We start from the raw sequence: 18792 nt of genomic DNA, 5'->3' as shown, positions 1-18792 counted from the left end.
TACGGGGTTACTATTATTTGAACCCAACCAAACCCGATTTTTTTTTTTGGATTTAATATGATTGTTGAATTTATATTAATATATACATTAGACAATTACACCGTCATGTATGCTTTTTATACACATATTTTCAATCTATTCAAATCTCTATATAATTCATTCGTATACATGTTCAGTAACTGTGAACATATATATGTAAATTGAGAAAATTAACTGAATGTTATATACGTAAGAAATATGGATAAGTTGTATCAAATGGTTGATGATGAAAAAGAAATTATGAGTAGAAAAATAACATATTTAAGGTTAGGAAAATATTTTAAAATACCAAAGTATCAACTCGACCGTTGGGTTGGATTGAGTTGAGATTTTTTCAAACCACAAGCATTGAGTTGGGGTACGTGTTGGGTTGGATTGTTGCAATTTGGTTTGGGTTGGGTTGAGATTTTTTCAAACCATAATTTGTTGTTCAAATGTCTTCAAATCGATCAATCCAAACGGTGTCAATGCCACTTTTGGGAATCTCTCCATCCCATTGGTCTTCGAGACGAGTCACGACTCACGAATCAACACACCGAGTCCGTCAGCAAGTAATTGGCGCTTCGTGATCTCGTATCTCAAAAAGGGCGCTAAAATCATCCTTCTTCTTCTACGCCTCTCCAAACTTCCCTCTTTCCCACAATCGGAATCTTACGATGAAGCGCCAGAAATCTATATTATCGTTCCTTCAGAGACCGTCGACGATGCCGGAAAATGAGAAACCGGTAGGCTGTGGAGCTCCAAAAGGCCACTCCGTGGTGGTTTCTGAGGAGAAGCTACAACATAGAAATGTAGCCGCATCTAATCAGCCTGTTGTTCTCTCATCTACGACGGTAGGAATCTCTGACGAAGTGAGAGGAACCGACACTCCGCCAGAGAAAGAACAACGCCCATTCTTTCAGTCGAAGTCGATTGCCCGCGGTGACAACGGCGAACACAACAGGAGTGGACACTCTATGTTTTCCAGTATTAAGCACAAGTTCGTGAAGCCTAACAACGTTAAGAAGCCTTGTGACCGGTAAACTTTGTAGTGATTGACTAACCTAGTTTTTATTACAGCAAATTGCTCTCAGTATGGTTAATTTTGATTAATTTGCTGTTTAGTAGATTTATGCATAGGCATTTGAGCACAAGTTTTGTTGCTTACTGATGTTATCCTGGACTTTTGCTGCCTCTCTTATCTCATATGACTATAATAGTCCTCTCATACTCATATTCTCACTGGTGTCTCGACTCCAATGGTCTAAGCATCTCAAGATATGGCGCATCGATTTCTGTTCAACTGGAGCTACTCCAAGTCTCCAACCTTCTCCCAATAATCCATTCTGTGTATTCATCTCAACATTTGCATTCCATGTACAGCAATACGATGTACATGATTCTTTTGGTGGCCAAAACTGTACAGCCAATTGATCTCAAGCGAGCTTAGATATAATAGAAAATTTGATTTTCTTGGTGCTTATTGAAAAAATTAGGAATGATAGTATTTGTTTAAAGTTGCTTCTTGTTGATTGATTTACGTATTTTTTTGGTAATGTGAGTAAACTAACTTATTGTAGATGCAGGGGATGTTTGGTTTGTTTTCCATTAAGTCTTGTATGGATAAAGCTATATGTGTGGATTAATCTGTTTGTATAGATTGAGAAAGTTTTTGTTTGGGAGTATTTTGTCATAGATGGAATGAGCATGATTTTTAATGGGAAGGGCATGTTTTGGAATAACTTGGCTTTCTGCATAAAGCTCCCCATAGAAGTTTACTGAATAAGCCACTTTCTATATCATTAAGCCACTACCAAACAGTCATGTATAGCTGACCGAATAAGCTGTGGCCTATGAGTCCCATTAAGCTCATTAAGCTGCTAACAAACAGGCTCTTAGTGGTACATGATGTTCAAAAAATTGATGTCTTGTAAGTTTTATGTTGTATGGTTTTTTAATGCATATTCCATGGAGTTTCTGTCTGCATTAAAGCTTGTGATGTTTGCTCTTGACGTGCAGGAATTTATCAGGTGGCAGCCATGATATTATTTACCCATTATCTAATAAATATAGTTACTCAAATGGAAGAGACAAGGAGAGTTCGGTTTCTAGTTCTCCGGTAATGAAAAGTGTTTTGGATGTAGAAAAAACTGCTTTTCCAGGGGATAAAAGACATCCCTTGCTTGTAGAATCTGATGGGGATATAACAGGGCCAGAAACTCCTGGTACTCGAYCACTGGTTCCACGTTTGAAGCGAGTTCAAGAGGATGGTTGTAACTTTGCCTCTACTACGACTACTACTACTACTACTCAATCTTTTATGGACAATAGCAAAAGAGTGAAGTTTTCTCATGATTTACTGGCTGAAAAAAAGAAAGACGAAGTGGCATCTGAATCGGCTAGTAAATTTGATTGGMTTCATCCTTCAYAAATTAAAGATGCTAATGGAAGAAGGCCAGACAATCCTCTTTATGACAAGAGAACACTTTATATACCACCTGATGTTTTGAGGAATATGTCAGCATCTCAGAAACAGTATTGGAGTGTTAAAAGTCAATACATGGATGTCCTTATTTTCTTTAAAGTGGTTAGTTGGTTTTTCTTTGAACACACTTTAAAGTTGGTCCATAATCTTTTCTGCTTCTCATTATCTACTATGCAAGCATYCTCARTATTCTGTATGCTTTCTATGTCACTGCAACGGTCTTAAGTTATTTACTTTTTATTTCAAACTTAAGTATTGAACGAGCTCTGTGATTATGATACATGGGACTCTTTCCAATTATATAACATTATAACTATGATGCATTCTAAGTAATTCCAGTGGTCTTAAATTATTTTCCTTCTATTTTAAACTGAAGTGTTGGACGAGCTCTGTGAATATTATACAATGTGGGACTCTTTCCAATAAGCTAACTATATATCTGTTGGAAGTGCAGTAGATCAGTTAGATTAGATATAACAACTCTTTTGCTCTTTATTACATGCCTTATAAAGTTATATCAGTTAACTGGATGAGTAAGACGGCTTTACTGTGTAAAAGTCCATTAAAGTAGCTAAAAGGCAATTTGACATAAAGTAACATTGGGGAATTTTTTTCTGTTTTGAGCACTGATAATCATCTCACATGTACTTCTCAAGGGTAAACAAGTGTCGGATTAGTTGAATGCTGGAAAGAGAACATGCAAAACCTGCCCTTGGGGATAATTCTCTCTACATCTATGACAAGAATTTGGAAAGGTGTAGATGAAATATTTATGCTCAAATGTGTTTGAATGACTATGTCATCTATTTTGAAGTGAAAGAAACTCATTTCTTCTTATATTGAAAGGAGCATGTAGTTCCCTGGAAGATAAATTTGTAACAACTTCCTTTTGATGTAAAATTTTTGATACCTGAAAAATATGGGATTTATTGTTGGACCCAGTATTCAAGTTAATAAATGATTACTTGGTTTGCATTTATGAAACTAGTAGTTGAAATTCATTGATATATCCAATAAGTCTGAACACCCAATTTGTCAAAATGATTACACACGTTTGATTTGTCTAAGTTGAATTCGTGGTGTTGTAGGGAAAATTCTACGAGCTTTATGAATTAGATGCTGAAATTGGACATAAAGAGCTTGACTGGAAAATGACGATGAGTGGTGTTGGGAAATGCCGACAGGTATCAATAAGGCGCCTAAGTACAAACTGTTATCTCCCACTGTGTTTGTGCATCTGTACTCTGTAGATATTGTCAGTAAATTAGAAGCTCTTTGCCATCTTTTGAAGCTATTACTGTAAGTTAACATCTTTTGCTTTGTGGTTCAGGTTGGGATCACCGAGAATGCAATTGATGATGCTATTGAAAAGCTGCTGGCTCGTAGGTAAGTTACTGATATTTACAATCTGCTAGAAGTTTGAAATTTCCAAGGAGCATCTTCATTATGGCTGTCAAACTGAACTCCCGAAACTGTCGTAGAGAACATGCCCGATCCTGACATTGTATGATAAATCTTAAAACAGTTTTTTTTTTAATTATAAAAAATAAAACTCAATGCAAAAAAAATACTAGAAAAAACTTTTTTATTTTATATGTCTACACATAACATATTATATTTCCCGAGCTAACATATGGCATATGGTAATTCATAGTTTCATACATTTCATTTCAATACATCAATAACAAAACACATGTATATGGGTATGAATTAATGGAGCTGTAAGCAAATGCATATGGACAATTGTTAATATATGAACTTTAATAGCAAATGCAGTAGTCAATTGTTGTTGTAATTTGCAGGTAGTAGAAATATATGACCTGCAGTAGAAACTCTATTTTGTTTTGTAAATTTGAGAGTTGTGTAATGCAGTATTAGCATATAGCATACACATATGAATCTTAAAAGGTTTTATATTGTTATACATGAACTTGAAAACCTCGATTTTGTAGAATAATTTATTCCAATATGTTTACATACTTTTAGACATTGATTAGTTTAGACTCACATCATAAAAGATAAAAGCTTCTGGAAAGACCATTGTGATACCATAGCTGTTAATGTCCCTACTTCCTCTATGCGAGCTTAAGCAATCCTCTAATCCCACCCTTCTCATTTAATTGGAAATGGAAGTCTGTGGATTATCCCCAAAAAATGTTTTTTTACCTTTTATAGTGGCTGACAAGTGCATGGTTGGTATAGCCCTACTCAACCAAACTGATAGCTAGATATGGTTCCTGATACAATGATCTCGGGAAACTGTTCAAAAAAATCCAAGAGAAAAAGCATTTAAGAATGGTAATTGAATTTTTACAATCAAATCACATTAGAAACACAAATGAGAGACATTCATGATATTTAGCACAAAAAGACCAAGTGATCACAAGAGAGCTATATGTATCCCTAAGAGTGCAACAATTTCTATTTACCATCAGAACTGCAATTATTCCATAAAAGAGTAAAACTGAGACAATTTGTAACTCTTTCACGCATTATGGTAAAAAGGAAATTCATTGTTTCTGTTTTCATAAAGTATGCAAGTTTTTCTATTGATATTGTAGAAACTGACATTGAGATGAAGGAAAAGTATGTAGATGGACATTTGCTTTCTAGGATCATGGAACTTTTTATCAATTAATTTATATATTTATTTTTAGATAAATACTGCTAATAAAAATGTTTAGGGCCCCTATTATTATTGAGCCTTGGGCAAGTGCTCTTCCCCCCTTGCCTAGGAAAGGCCTTGGTAGAGGACTGTCTACTCTACAAAGTAACTAAAGCTTGTGCTTCTCATGCTTGTATGAATTTCATGTCGCCTGAGATTAGGGATGGCAAAAAACCCAATACTTGAACCTGGTTTGACCGGAGAACCCTTAGTTGACCGGGGATGTGGAATCCCCGAATTTATGGGGATACTCTTCATCCCTGAAACCGACCCTGAGTATTAATTATACGCTTTTATGTACATATATATATATAATATACTAAGTATAATAATAAAATAAGAAATCAAATGAGTATATATGATGTATAAATATAGTCAATCTTCCATGATGAGAACTTGTAAAATGAATTACATTATCGATTTCATTGTTCATGGAAACCTTTTGTTGATATAACGACGTGGTTGTATAAAATTTCGGTTATAAGTATTGTAGTTGATGTATTTGTGTTTGAACTATGTTTTTTTGATGCTACTCTTATACAAATGCAACAACTAAAACTTTAGTGTTTTATCATTATATATCGTTTAAAACGTAAAATTGGTATTTATATAATAATATTAGAAAAACATTATGTAAAAAATTGAACTGTGTAGATGGGGAAAAATCCCCGATACCATGATGGGGATCCCCGTTTTCCGATGGGTATCCCCGTTTTCCGATGGGGATGGGGATGAAATTTTATTAGGTGATGGGGATCCCCGGAACCCCCTGACTGTTGCCATTGCTACCCGAGATTGTTAGATTTCTAAATTTTAGAATTGTTTCAGTCCATGGATGTGCTCAATATTTAGTCAGCTTGTTGCTTTGTACATGCTCAAGCATTATCATTGTATCATTATTAACTAGCTCTACATAAACATTTAAAGGTATAAAGTTGGGCGAGTGGAGCAGTTGGAAACAGCAGCACAGGCAAAATCGAGAGGCGCTACTTCTGTAAGTTCACTGTGATTGCCAAGAGCTGTAGACTTCTGCTAGAACAGCTTCATTCTCCATTAGACAAAGCATTTAAAATGAAATGTCTATTTATAGTAAATTGGAAGTTATCTATCTCTTTTTGTTATCATGAACCCTCGTAATGGAGTTCATGGGCCATCTGATTCACCTATATACAGCAGACAAACAGATATCCATCAGATTGCTAATGAGCTGTTTGATAATAGGAAGCTGACCATCTTCAGCCAACTTTCAGAGGCCTTAATGTCTGCTCTTCTTAAGTCATTTCTAATTACTCATTTCTTGATGATGAAAGAGATCTTGATGTTGCAAAGGCACAAACTATCTAGCTATGATAGCAATTTGTGAAAATCTTCTGAACAAAGATAAGGGATTTACTGTATCATCCTCTCTAGTTTTCTTTCTAACTTCATTTCCATTTTGCATGCTTCAACAAGCATACTGTAGGCATCATCATATTTTGTATTATTTGTCTGTTCGGGGAATACAAGACTAGAGCTATAAAACATTATGAAGGGACACCCCAAATAAATTATTAACGATATGCATGCATTTCTTTGTGTTCTCTTCGTATTGATTTAAATTCTGAAACTTCCATAAGCTCACATGTTGTTTCAACATACTCATTACCTTCATGACCACATCCATAATATCGTTAACGGTTCATACTTCATTGATTCGTCTATAAAGTGCTAACTTGATTAAGCAGGCTTCTTGCTTGCTTTTGATGAAAGTTCTTTTTTTTAAGTATATAATAATTATATACGGCAAATAGAACAAATAAACTCACACACCCTCCTCCCCTTTGATGAGGTTGAATCCTTGACCTCCTAGGATGCCAATGACTCACATACCGCTAGGCCAAAGGGCCTTAAAGTTCTTATTGGAGGAATTCTGGGCTTTATTGAGGAGGAGCAACAGAGAGGAGCAGTAGAAACGTAAATTATTTGTGGGTTGATAACGGTAGGAGTGTCACAAAAATCTTTTGCCAGTTAGAGCTATTCTGCAAGCTACTATATAAGTAATGCTTGACCAATCATGCTGATAGCTCATTCACTTGGCAAAATTTGGTGGAGGCTTCTAAATCTATTTACTCTTATCCCCAGTCTTATATAGCATATTACTAGTTGCTAGATTTTGCATTAAGTCACTAACAACCCAATAATCGCTAAATATATTGCCACTTATGTACTATAGCTATTGTTGTATTTTTCATTTGTAGATAATGTGTCATTAATTATTTAAATATTCACAGGTAATTCAAAGAAAATTAGTACATGTGCTTACACCATCAACCTTGATGCATGGTAACATTGGGCCTCAAGCTGTTCATCTTCTTGCTCTAAAGGAGGTTTGTTTTTATACTTGCATAGTTTTTGTTGTCATGTCAATATATGCATTTTATTTAAATACTTTGTGGTTTAAATATCACATTACTAAAATGGCCTATGTTAACATCACTAGTACATTTATATTTCTAAGACTACTTAGTCCGCACAATATAGTTCATCTAAACATGGTTCAAATTATCAAGCTAAATGTGATATGTACTTATATGAATGACCACGTCGGGGAATGAGAACGGGGGAAATAAGACACCAAAAGACTTTGTGTTGTTAAAGAGTTGAACAATGAAAGTAGATGGCAAGTGCCCGCTTGAATTGATCGGGTCATGTATAAACAATGGGGAACATGTTGGCCCTATTAGATTGATGTTAAGATGCTTCCTTGTTATGGCAGAATCTGTAGAGGTAGGAGTTTTAGTTTTTGATGTTACAAGGCCATGGTTTGAGGTAAATTATCTGCCAGTCAATGGAGATATAATGGAGGTAAATTAATGTGAAAGCCTTCCATAGAACCAAGCTCTTTGCCATGATGCTATAGAAACGGGAACAATTTTTCCTTTTATCATTAAGAAGTTATGTTGCTAAAAATGAGACCCATGAGAACTTATAATTAAGAAGGTGAACCAATCCTGGACTCTTGATGTTAGCATCCCATGATGCTCATCTGAAATGGGATGCTGTAAAAGACCCCACAAACTTAAAGCAATTACACGAACTGTTCATTTGACCAAATTACTACAATCAGGGCACCATGTATTTGGTGGTAAACAATTTTTCTTATTGCATTTTGTTGCTGTCATTTTTGTCAAGGGTTCCTAAACAGTGTCATTGTCTTTTAGCTGATTGACCTACAAATGGCAACCATGATTTACTTTGTATAACTTTTCTTTTTCTACAAATGATTTTTTTAAATTCAAATCTCCTGGCAACTTATTGCATATGGTACACAACAATCGTATTTTCTTTGTGGTGCATTCTCTGAAGGTTTGAAGGTGTATGCTTATAAGCCATGTCACATTGCCTTTAAATCTCTGTACAGGGTATACGTGGTACTGATGATGGTTCAATTGCATATGGATTTGCCTTTGTTGATTGTGCCGCGTTACAGTTTTGGGTTGGATCCATCAGTGATGATGCTTCCTATGCAGCTTTAGGGGCTTTATTGATGCAGGTATGTCTTTTGGTCTTTGCTACTGTGGTCATGTAATTCAAGTGAGACAACTAATTGTTCCAGTAAAAAGATAACACTTTTTAATGCACTTCCAGTGTACAATTTTTTTCATGGGCGGCTTTAAAACATGACAAATGTAAATCTATTAAGGAATTTCATTTACCAAATTAATTCGTGAAGCTTGTCATATTCTGAAGCTGTTACTTGTTAGTTTTACGTTTTTTACACCGTGAATATAAAAATAGATTTCAAAATAGTTTCTGGTGTGTAAATCTAATGGTAAAACTACTTTATCACTTGGTTTTGTAATTCAGGTGTCACCTTCAGAAGTTATTTTTGAAAGTCAAGGTAAGTATTTTTTATTCCATTATATCTATTTGACCATCTAAGAAGTGATGGTAAGATTTTTAACTTTTTATTGAACTTAGATCTACACTTCCTCAATAAGAAAAATAATGCTTGGTGCAGGGTTGTCTAAAGAAGCTCAGAAAGCCCTTAACAAGTATTCATTGATGGGTAAGGATGTTCTGTTTCTTAATTTGCATATATTGCAAGGAAATGATTTATTTACTCTAACTAGCGTTTCAAATTCTTTTCTATTCTGATATGTAGGAAGCGATATGTTTGCTCTAATTAGCATTTCGAATCCTTTTTATTCTGGTATTCCAGTTGATTTAGATAGACAAATTGCATCATGCAAATGCAATTTTTCAAAACCTTCATTTTGTTACCTTAGATGTGACACTTGAAACATTTAGGTACCTTGTTTACATCTGAAAATGCAACTTCTCTTATTTTGTATAACGGTAATTTGATCTAATTGTTTAAGAGATCTCATCTGATGTAGCAAAATGAAGGTGTTGAAAGTACATGACATAAAATAGGAATAAGACCAAGTTGCATTTTCATGCAATTTGCCCATTTAAATAATTTGTTGAGCATGCAGGCTGGGTTTAAGTAGGAATTCCATTGCATGCTTACAGTTTTGCCTCTTGTAGGTTCTGTTGCCTCACAAATGACTCCAGCACAGTCGGCGACCGATTTTGTTGATTCCTCTGAAGTTCGACATGTTATCCAAATGAAAGGTTACTTTAAAGGTTCCTCTAATGCATGGGATTGTGCACTCGATGGAGTGGTTCACCAGGATGCTGCGTTATGTGCTCTTGGTGGACTTACCAGTCATTTATCCAGGTTAAAGGTTAGATGCTTACTAAGATCAATGTCTTTAAGTGGGTTGTACCAGACATGATATTTTGATGCAATGATTGGTTAATTCAACTTTGAGCAGTTAGATGATGCATTACGGAATGGAAGTATTCGACCGTATGAAGTCTACAAAGGATGTCTTAGAATGGATGGACAAACAATGGCCAATCTTGAAATATTCAACAATAATGTAGATGGTGGAACATCAGGCAAGTTTATAATGTACTCATTGTCTCCTCTATTATTAAGGGTGAAATTGTCAGTTAATTAAAAAGTGTAATAATTACACATTTATAAAACTGTGTGCCTTTTTCGTTGTGGACATCTATATGGATGCAGCGAGTAGCAAATTTTTCCGACTTTGAGGCACGTATGATGATTGGTATAACCATCCTTGTTTTCCTCATTGCAACTAATTTTGTATTCCAGGAACTCTGTACAAATATCTTGATAACTGCATAACATCATCTGGTAAGCGGCTCTTAAGGAAGTGGCTATGTCATCCACTGAAAGATGCTGAGGAAATCAATCATAGGCTTAATGTGGTTGAAGAACTGATGGCACATGCAGAGATTATGGCACTAATTACTCAATATCTTCGAAAACTTCCAGACTTAGAGAGGTTTCTTGGACAAATTAGAGCTACTTTTAAGTCATCTGCTTTAATTCTATTGCCCTTGATTGGCAGCAAAATATTGAAGCAACGAGTAAGTTTTCTTTTTTCCATACATGCAATGAAATGAAAGCTCCTTTCAAGTTTGACTTCTAAACTATTCATTGATCTTTAATACTCCCTCTGTCTCAAAATATATGTTCACAAATGGAAGGTACAGAATTTTAGAAATGTGTAATTGTTACACCTTTTAGTTGACTTAAACGATGGTTGTACCCTTGATAATGAAGGAAGTAATGAATTTCTTCATTTCATAATTAAGGGTAGAATTGGAAAGTAGGCACTTAAATTTTAGGACAAACCAAAAATAGAAATATGGACATTTATTTTGGGATGGAAAAAATATTACTGATTTCAGATTAGGGTACTTCCTTGCTGTAAAGGCAAATATTGCTCTTAAAATTCTCTTACTTCATTGACTCCTAATGTGTTGTTTATTGGGCTGTTGCAATTTTGTGTTTCCTTTTATCTTGTGAAAAATAGCAAGCATATTGCTAATTGCTGATGATTTTATGGAATCCAAAAGCTAACTTAAAGCACATTCTACTTGAGGTTTAATCTAGGCTTTCTTCTTTGTTGTAAGCATGTGATTGGGAGTAAATAAATGTCCACCATGAAAAATGCTCACATTTTTACGAATGTGTAATCATTATACTTTATATTTAACTAGACAATTTTACCCTTAATAATAAGGGAGTAAACAATTTTTCATCTCATAATTAGGGATAGAATTGGAAAGTAGGCACATCTTTCTACATTGCTTTCATTATTACAGATCTTACTGTCTCATTTTAAAACCATATAGTTATTGAAGAAAAGAAAAAAAAAAGGGATAGTTTTTTACGGATTCTATTCCTTTGCATTGATCGGAGATGCAATTCGGTTTTTGATGTGCAGGTGAAAGTGTTTGGATCTCTTGTTAAAGGTCTACGTGCTGGAATGGATTTATTAATGCTCTTACAAAAGGATAATCCCGTCTTCTCATTGTTATTGAAAATATTTACTATTCCGATGCTAAGTGGGAGTGATGGCCTTGATAAATTTCTTAATCAATTCGAAGCAGCTATAGACAGTGATTTCCCAAATTATCAGGTGTTCTCATTTTCATCCGATTTCTTCTAATAACTTTCGTAAAAGTTCAGCTTGATAATATAGGTCCATAAATTTAAGTTATGGCAGGGTTTTTCTCCTTAGATAAGCCCTTTTTTTGTGCATGCCATTTAGTAACCATCTTTTTCTCTTTGTCCATGCTACATAATCATTATACTTGCTCTCATCTTCATATGACCAAACATGCATATTGTCATAATGTCGATCCCTATATACTATATATATAGGGTCGGGTTCTGGGGAAAACTGCAAAAATATGAAAAAAATTGAGGAACACCTGGTAACCCTTCATCTGGACGTGTGCACATGTGCATACAATTAATTCTAAGCAGTTTGTCCGGTATGCACATGTGCATAACATGCACACGTGCATAAAAACCAAAAAATAGCTTCAGTTACTTGTATACACATGTGCATACCGTCCAAATGAAGGTTCCTCAGTTTTTCATTTTTTTTTGTGGTAAACCCCTAAAAATGAAAAGCCGAGGAACACCCTGATAAGCCTTCATTTGTACGGAGTGCACATGTGCATTCAAGTAATTGAAGATGTTTTCTGGTTTTAATGCACATGTGCATGTTAGGCATGGGACGAATTAATTACGACTTACTTGTATGCACATATGCATACTGTGGAGATGAATGGTTATTAGGGTGTTCCTTGTTTTTTTTGCGGTTTTCCTCTTAACCTGACCCTATATATATATATATATATAGAGAGAGAGAGAGAGAGGGGGGAAGGATCATGTGAGAAGTTAAACCATTTTGCGAGAAGTTTCAAAATCATATATGGTTAATCATATATGATTAAGCGTCTATGTGTTGTCAATGCAATATGTGTTTAATCATATATGATTAAGCTTGTGTATCATGTGTGTAATATCATATATGATATTGAAACTTCTCGTCTTGCAAAATGTTTAGCTTCTCGTTTGAATCTGCCCCTACATATATGGCACATTAAATAAAAAACTCAAAAGTTACAAACCCATGAAACCCATTCCAACCATGAACCATTTAATGAGTTTCATTTTAAGATAGGATTCAAGGTGTTTTACATGTATTGCTCTTGTGTGTGTGTGTGTTTCATATATGGAACAACTCTATACAAATAACATTTTTTATAGTTTTCATTTGATTTTTCCTCTAGAGATCTATTCAGATGATGGATAATGTTAATTTTGATTATCATATATGCTTTTCATTACTTCTAAAGATCATGAATTCATGTCATAATCCATGACTCCAGGCACCTGAGCTTAAGGATTCGGATGCTGAAATACTATCAATTCTGATCGAGTTATTCATGGAGAAGGCTAATGAGTGGTTTCAGGTCATCCTGGCTTTAAACTGTATAGACGTGCTTAGATCTTTTGCTGTCACTGCAAATTTCTCTAGCATGGCCATGTCTAGGCCCTTTATCGTTCCTAGGTCAGACTCATCGGGTTTTAACCAAGGGTCCAAGGGACCCACACTTCATATAAGAGGATTATGTCATCCATATGCGCTTGGAGAGAGTGGAGGAATGCCTGTTCCCAATGACTTGTGTCTTGGAGATGGTGAATGTGGATACAATCCTCGCACTTTGCTGTTGACTGGACCAAATATGGGCGGAAAGTCTACCCTTCTTCGTGCTACCTGTTTAGCTGTTATACTTGCTCAGGTAATTTTTTGATTTTTTACACAGAGAAAATAGGCCGGGGGTATTTATGGAAACAACTGCTCTGCTTTTCGGGGTAGAGGCAAGTCCGCGTACATCCCACCCCTATACTCTACTTCTGAGTAGGGATGGAAACAGTGCGGGTAATGGGCGGGGAATGCACCCCTGACTCCATCTCGCCTAATCGCTGACGGGTTTCCGGGGGGGATCCCCGACGGGATGGGGAACCAGTTGGGTACTTCCTTAGGTAAAAAATTAATTAAATTATTTTAAAAGAAAAGAAAAAACAAGTTTTTTCTTTTTAAAACAAACAAATAAACCTCAAATTTTGAAAAACATGATTTAACCAACCACGTGTAATCATAGTTCATAACAAATTTAAAAGTATTAAATTATTAAAATATATATCGGGTATTATTAGGGGAGGCTAATACCATCCCCAACCCGAAGCCGCTTCGGGTATGGAAAGCAATAACCATCTCCGCCCCATTACCCGATTATCCCCAGCCCTGTTAGGGGTGGGTACCCGACGGTAAAATTTCCATCGCTACTTTTGAGTGAGCCTTACGGGATGTGTTTGGTTTGGTTTGGTTTGATTTGGTTTATAGGAAATACTCTCTCCATTCCGAAATAAATCTCAACAATGAAAAAGACAATATTAGAGATGTGTAAGTATTAGACTTTTTAATAAACTAAATGACAATTTTACCATTAATAATGGAAGGAGTAATGAATTTCTCCATCTTATATTAAGGGTAGAATTGGAAAGTAAGTTCTTATATTTGAAAGCGGACACTTTTTTGAGGATAAACTAAAATAAAATGTGAATACTTATTTTGGGACAAAGGGAGTGGGTTTTTTTGGGTAGTAGAGATAAACTACTTCATTTATCTATTTTCCTGTGTTCCATTTCAATCTATTTTCTATGTGCAGCTGGGTTGTTATGTTCCTTGTGAAATGTGCGCTCTCTCGCCCGTGGATATTATTTTTACACGCCTTGGTGCAACTGATCGTATAATGTCCGGTGAAAGTAAGTTCTCTATAATCAAACTAGATGTAAAATATTTGTAATTATGAACAAAAAGGACATCTATAAAACTGATGTCTAACAATCTATGTTTGACGGCATTTATTATATAATTATGATTAGAGGTACTCGCAATTGTGACTAGTTTTCAAACTGATTTGTGGTTAGTCGCATAATAAGCTCACATATGGTTCAACCCACTTGTTCCATAGACATTGTTAAGGGGCCGTTTACTAACACAAATTGTGTAAGCGCTAACCTAGTAAGACTGTGGTCTAGGTAAGAGGTTCGGCCTTGGGTAAGTGCAGACTGGAAATGGTTATTTACCAAGTGTCTTGGTAAGCGCTGACTCAAGCACCGACCGACTCAATCAACAAACCCTTGCTGGGTCAACATCTTGCAAGGGCAGACCTACATGGTGTATTACAGTGGCACGGACCACCGCATCATGGTTTCCTTGTAATAGAAAAACTTATGTCTCTGAAGGGTACCACCATATCGTTTTGTTTGGTGTCCTTGTATCTTTTGTAACTAAACTAATGGCACTAGTTAGTAATGCTAGAGATGGTTAACTTTGTTGCCCTTGTACAACGGGCCCAGTTTCGAGTCCTTGCTCTTGTCAAATTTCTTACTTTTCAGCTTAAATTTTGGTTCTTTATATAGTCTTTTTGTTTTTAAAATATTTCAAAGGCCTGATTTGAACGTAGGTTCTTTTTGTGTAAGGGCAAGGAACCAACCAACAGAGCTAAAAATTTATGATAATTTTCAACAGATTCTTTTTCTAATCAAACGGTGCCACTGCTTAAAAGCTTTTTTTGGGTCCGAAGATACGTGGCTTATAGTGTGTTATGGGGGGCCGTTTACCAAACGCTTACCGGGTAAGCGCTTATCAGCAAGAGTCACCACCCTCCCTTACTTTATCTGGTAACATTCTCGGCCATTAGAAATGGATATTGATAAGGTAACGTTAACCGCTTACCAAGTAAGAGTCGTCTCTCTCACTTACTTGGTAAGATTCTCAGTCCTTGCCATGCTCACCCGGCAAGGTAATTGACCCTGTAAGTGTCTGCTAAACAACATCCATTCTTTACGGGGTAAGCACCTGCAACCAGTTCTGCTGATTGGTGGTCATTTGCTCATGCAATAATCATTAATGAAACAATTTCTTTACTTTTCTCTCTTCTTAGGTACCTTTCTCGTCGAATGCACAGAAACAGCATCGGTTTTGCAAAATGCATCTCAAGATTCCCTCGTCATACTTGACGAATTGGGCCGAGGAACCAGCACTTTCGATGGATATGCTATTGCTTATGCTGTGAGTATACCACCTCGAAAGCTTCAAAACATAATTTGCTTTTAGTTATTGACTCCTTGACTCGTAGCACTCGGTTTCTTCTTTTTTCTGTGCAAATTTATCCTCGGTCTTGCGAAATTGCTGAAAGAATGTTACATTTTGCAATAACTAGCAGTTTTTGAAAAAAAATGGTCCAAGTAGACCAGGTATTTTGCATTTACATTTTCACAATCTATCTATGACGTCCTTAGACATTTCTGAGGACACGATGTTCTTGGAGACGTAGAATTAGGGGTAGTAGACTAGGTGTATGGCCAGTAGCTAGGATGCACAGGAAGAAGGGAGTTAGAGTATCTATAACAGATTATCTATAATTTCTCCAACATGGAGAAACAGAAGTTAAAATTCCCCAAAATAATTACATTCGTTTCAACAGTTTCTCTATTTTCAATTTTCATGATTTCATCATAAATTATATTATTAAAATATTGAGTAGTTTTGATATTCGAAGAAACTCTCAACTAAAGCTTATATGAAATGAGAATACGTTCAAGTCATTGGTGGAAACAATAAAAAGCATTTTTCAATCACAAGGGTGGTGCCTGATTGGTTTGAGCTTGATTCCAAAGGTCAAAAGTACCAGAAGATCTCAGGTTCAAATCCAAGGAGGAATAAAAATCCCCTTGTGGCCACGGAGGTTCAAATGCAGTGACTCCGGGCTATCTGCAAAGCAGGTGGTCGCTCTGGGATTGTCGGCTCACGTAGCGGGTTGGATTTCGAGGTTAATAAAAAAAACATTTCTCTCTCTTCGACATATAATTTCTGAGAGTTCTTTAATTTTGGATATTTTTGTTCTGTTTTGTCGTATTTTCTCCATTTTAGAGAGTTTTGGAGGATATTTTAGGGAAAAAATAGGTTAAAAGCACAAAAATGTCCATCTTGTCCTTACTTTTTCTGTCTCGATGTGCCTATTTTTTTGAGTAAATTACATTTTTCTCCCTGTGGTTTGTTGGAAGTTGCGATTTTTGTCCCTTTGGTCTAGAAATTGCAGTTGTCCATAACGTTTGATTCGTTTGTGTAATTCAGGTGTTCCGTCATCTTGTCGAGAAGGTCAATTGCCGGTTATTATTCGCGACCCATTACCATCCGCTCACAAAGGAGTTTGCAGCACACCCTCATGTCACCTTACAACACATGGCCTGCACCTTCGAACCCGTGTCCGATAACTCATCGTCAACCACCCAGAAGTTGGTGTTTCTCTACCGTCTAACCACCGGTGCCTGCCCCGAGAGCTACGGAATGCAAGTGGCTTTAATGGCTGGTATCCCAAAACGGGTGGTGGAAGCCGCCTCGAAGGCAGCGGAGGTTATGAAAACAAAGATCGGAGTAAGTTTCCGGTCAAGCGAACGTCGGTCGGAGTTTTCGACGTTGCATGAGGAGTGGTTAAGGACTGTTTTAACAGTGGCAAAAGTTGAAGATGATAAGGTTGAGGAAGATGGTTATGAAGATGATGTGTTTGATACATTGTTCTGTTTGTGGCATGAGCTTAAATGCTCAAATCAAAAGGTGAGGTAAATGAGGGTAAAAATGGTATTTTAATTTGAAGTGTAGGGTTCTTTTTGGAATTATTTGAAGGATCAAACTGAAAATATGGAAAAATTAGCTTTTTAGCATATTAAATATTTAGAGTAATTTACGTTTGTTGTTTCTATTGGTTATCAAAACTCTGGTTCTCGTCCTTCTACTTCGTTAAAGGGTCAATGCATATCTGATAAGTGCTTACCAGGTAAGCAAGCAGTATAATTGAAACAGATTTATAATAATATAATATATTAATTAATACAAGCAAAATGTAAAAAAAAAATTAAAAATATAATATATTAATTAAAAGAATTCAAATCGAATTTGTTAAAACAAATTTTAGAAAAAAAAATTCATTATTTATGCTTTTAAACCAATAAATTTTAAATAATAAGAATGAAAAAGGTAAGAAATTGAAAGTTGTAATTTCAAAACCATAACGATGAAAACAGAAATTTTCAACAAACCACAGAGGCTAAAAACGTAATTCACTCTTAAAAATAAAAATGTCAATTACTTTTTTAAAAAATATAATAATTACAGGTTTATAAGACTATACCTTATAATAATCTTTTTTTATCACTCATGTTAAACATAAATATTATAATTACAAAAAGTAAATATATATATTTTTAATAATTTTTTTATCTTAAAATAATATAAAAATAAAAATGCAATAATGTTTTTATTCAACTTTTTTAAAGTAAATTATGTTTTCATCTTTGTAATTTGTTATGTGGTCTTACAATTATGTTTATCTTAACCACAAGGGTGATGTCTGATTGTTTAAACTTGGACCAAGATTCGATGGAATTATCTTGCGCTTTCTTGGGCCGAGCCATAATTCTCGTTTCGAGATGCGAAGCATTGTATAAGGATGTGATGAGCCTGCTGGCAAAGAGAATGTTAGTGTCAAAAATGTCTGAAGGTCCCAGATTCAAATCCAAGCAGGGACAAAAATCCCCTTGTGGTCACGGAGGTTTAAAATGTTGTGACTCCGGGCTACTCGCAAAACATATGGTTGTCCTGGGATTAGTCGGCTCATATAACGGGTTGGATATCCGGGTTAATGAAAAAAAGTTAGGTTTATTTTAAGCATGAGGGATTAAAAAACAATAAAACATTGTAAATCACAATGACAAAAGCAAAAAAAAAGTTATAAACAATAAGAATGAAAATAACAATAAATTATAAACCTTAAAAACGAAAATCGTAATTTTAAAAATTTGTAAACTTTATCAAACCATAGGGATGAAAAATGTAATTTAGGGACCATTTACCAAACGCTTACCCGGGTAAGCGCTTACCAAAATCACATTACCTTACCAGATGAAAATATAGTAAGGATTAAAAATCTTACTCGATAAGAGCGAGACAATGACTAAAAATTTTACTCGATAAGAGCGAGACAAGGACCAAGAGTCTTACCCGGTAAGTGAGGACGACGACTCCTACCATGGTAAGTACTTACAGGGTAAATTGTTGCATATGATGCCATTTTAGTGAACTAAAATCTTACCCGGTAAGTAAGGGGCCGTTTACCA

General features: G+C 35.5%; 1 protein-coding gene across 1 annotated transcript; it reads left to right on the top strand.

Moving 5' to 3' along the window:
• The first annotated feature begins 695 nt into the window (after positions 1-695).
• Positions 696-17314, top strand: LOC112501052 (DNA mismatch repair protein MSH7). The gene is made up of 17 exons (XM_025104695.1): positions 696-1057; positions 2038-2605; positions 3592-3687; positions 3834-3889; positions 6096-6162; positions 7439-7534; positions 8569-8700; positions 9015-9048; positions 9169-9216; positions 9699-9898; positions 9989-10115; positions 10336-10613; positions 11477-11671; positions 12936-13349; positions 14280-14376; positions 15561-15688; positions 16754-17314. Exons 1-17 carry the CDS (start codon positions 696-698, stop codon positions 17240-17242), a joined length of 3387 nt encoding a protein of 1128 aa, XP_024960463.1. The 3' UTR covers positions 17243-17314.
• Positions 17315-18792: the final 1478 nt, after the last annotated feature.

The sequence above is a fragment of the Cynara cardunculus genome (genome assembly GCF_001531365.2).
Source record: "Cynara cardunculus var. scolymus isolate 2C chromosome LG 17, CcrdV1, whole genome shotgun sequence".
Taxonomy (NCBI): domain Eukaryota; kingdom Viridiplantae; phylum Streptophyta; class Magnoliopsida; order Asterales; family Asteraceae; genus Cynara; species Cynara cardunculus.
The sequence above is the reverse complement of the archived record's forward strand: the minus strand, read 5'-3'. Positions and strand labels throughout refer to the sequence as shown.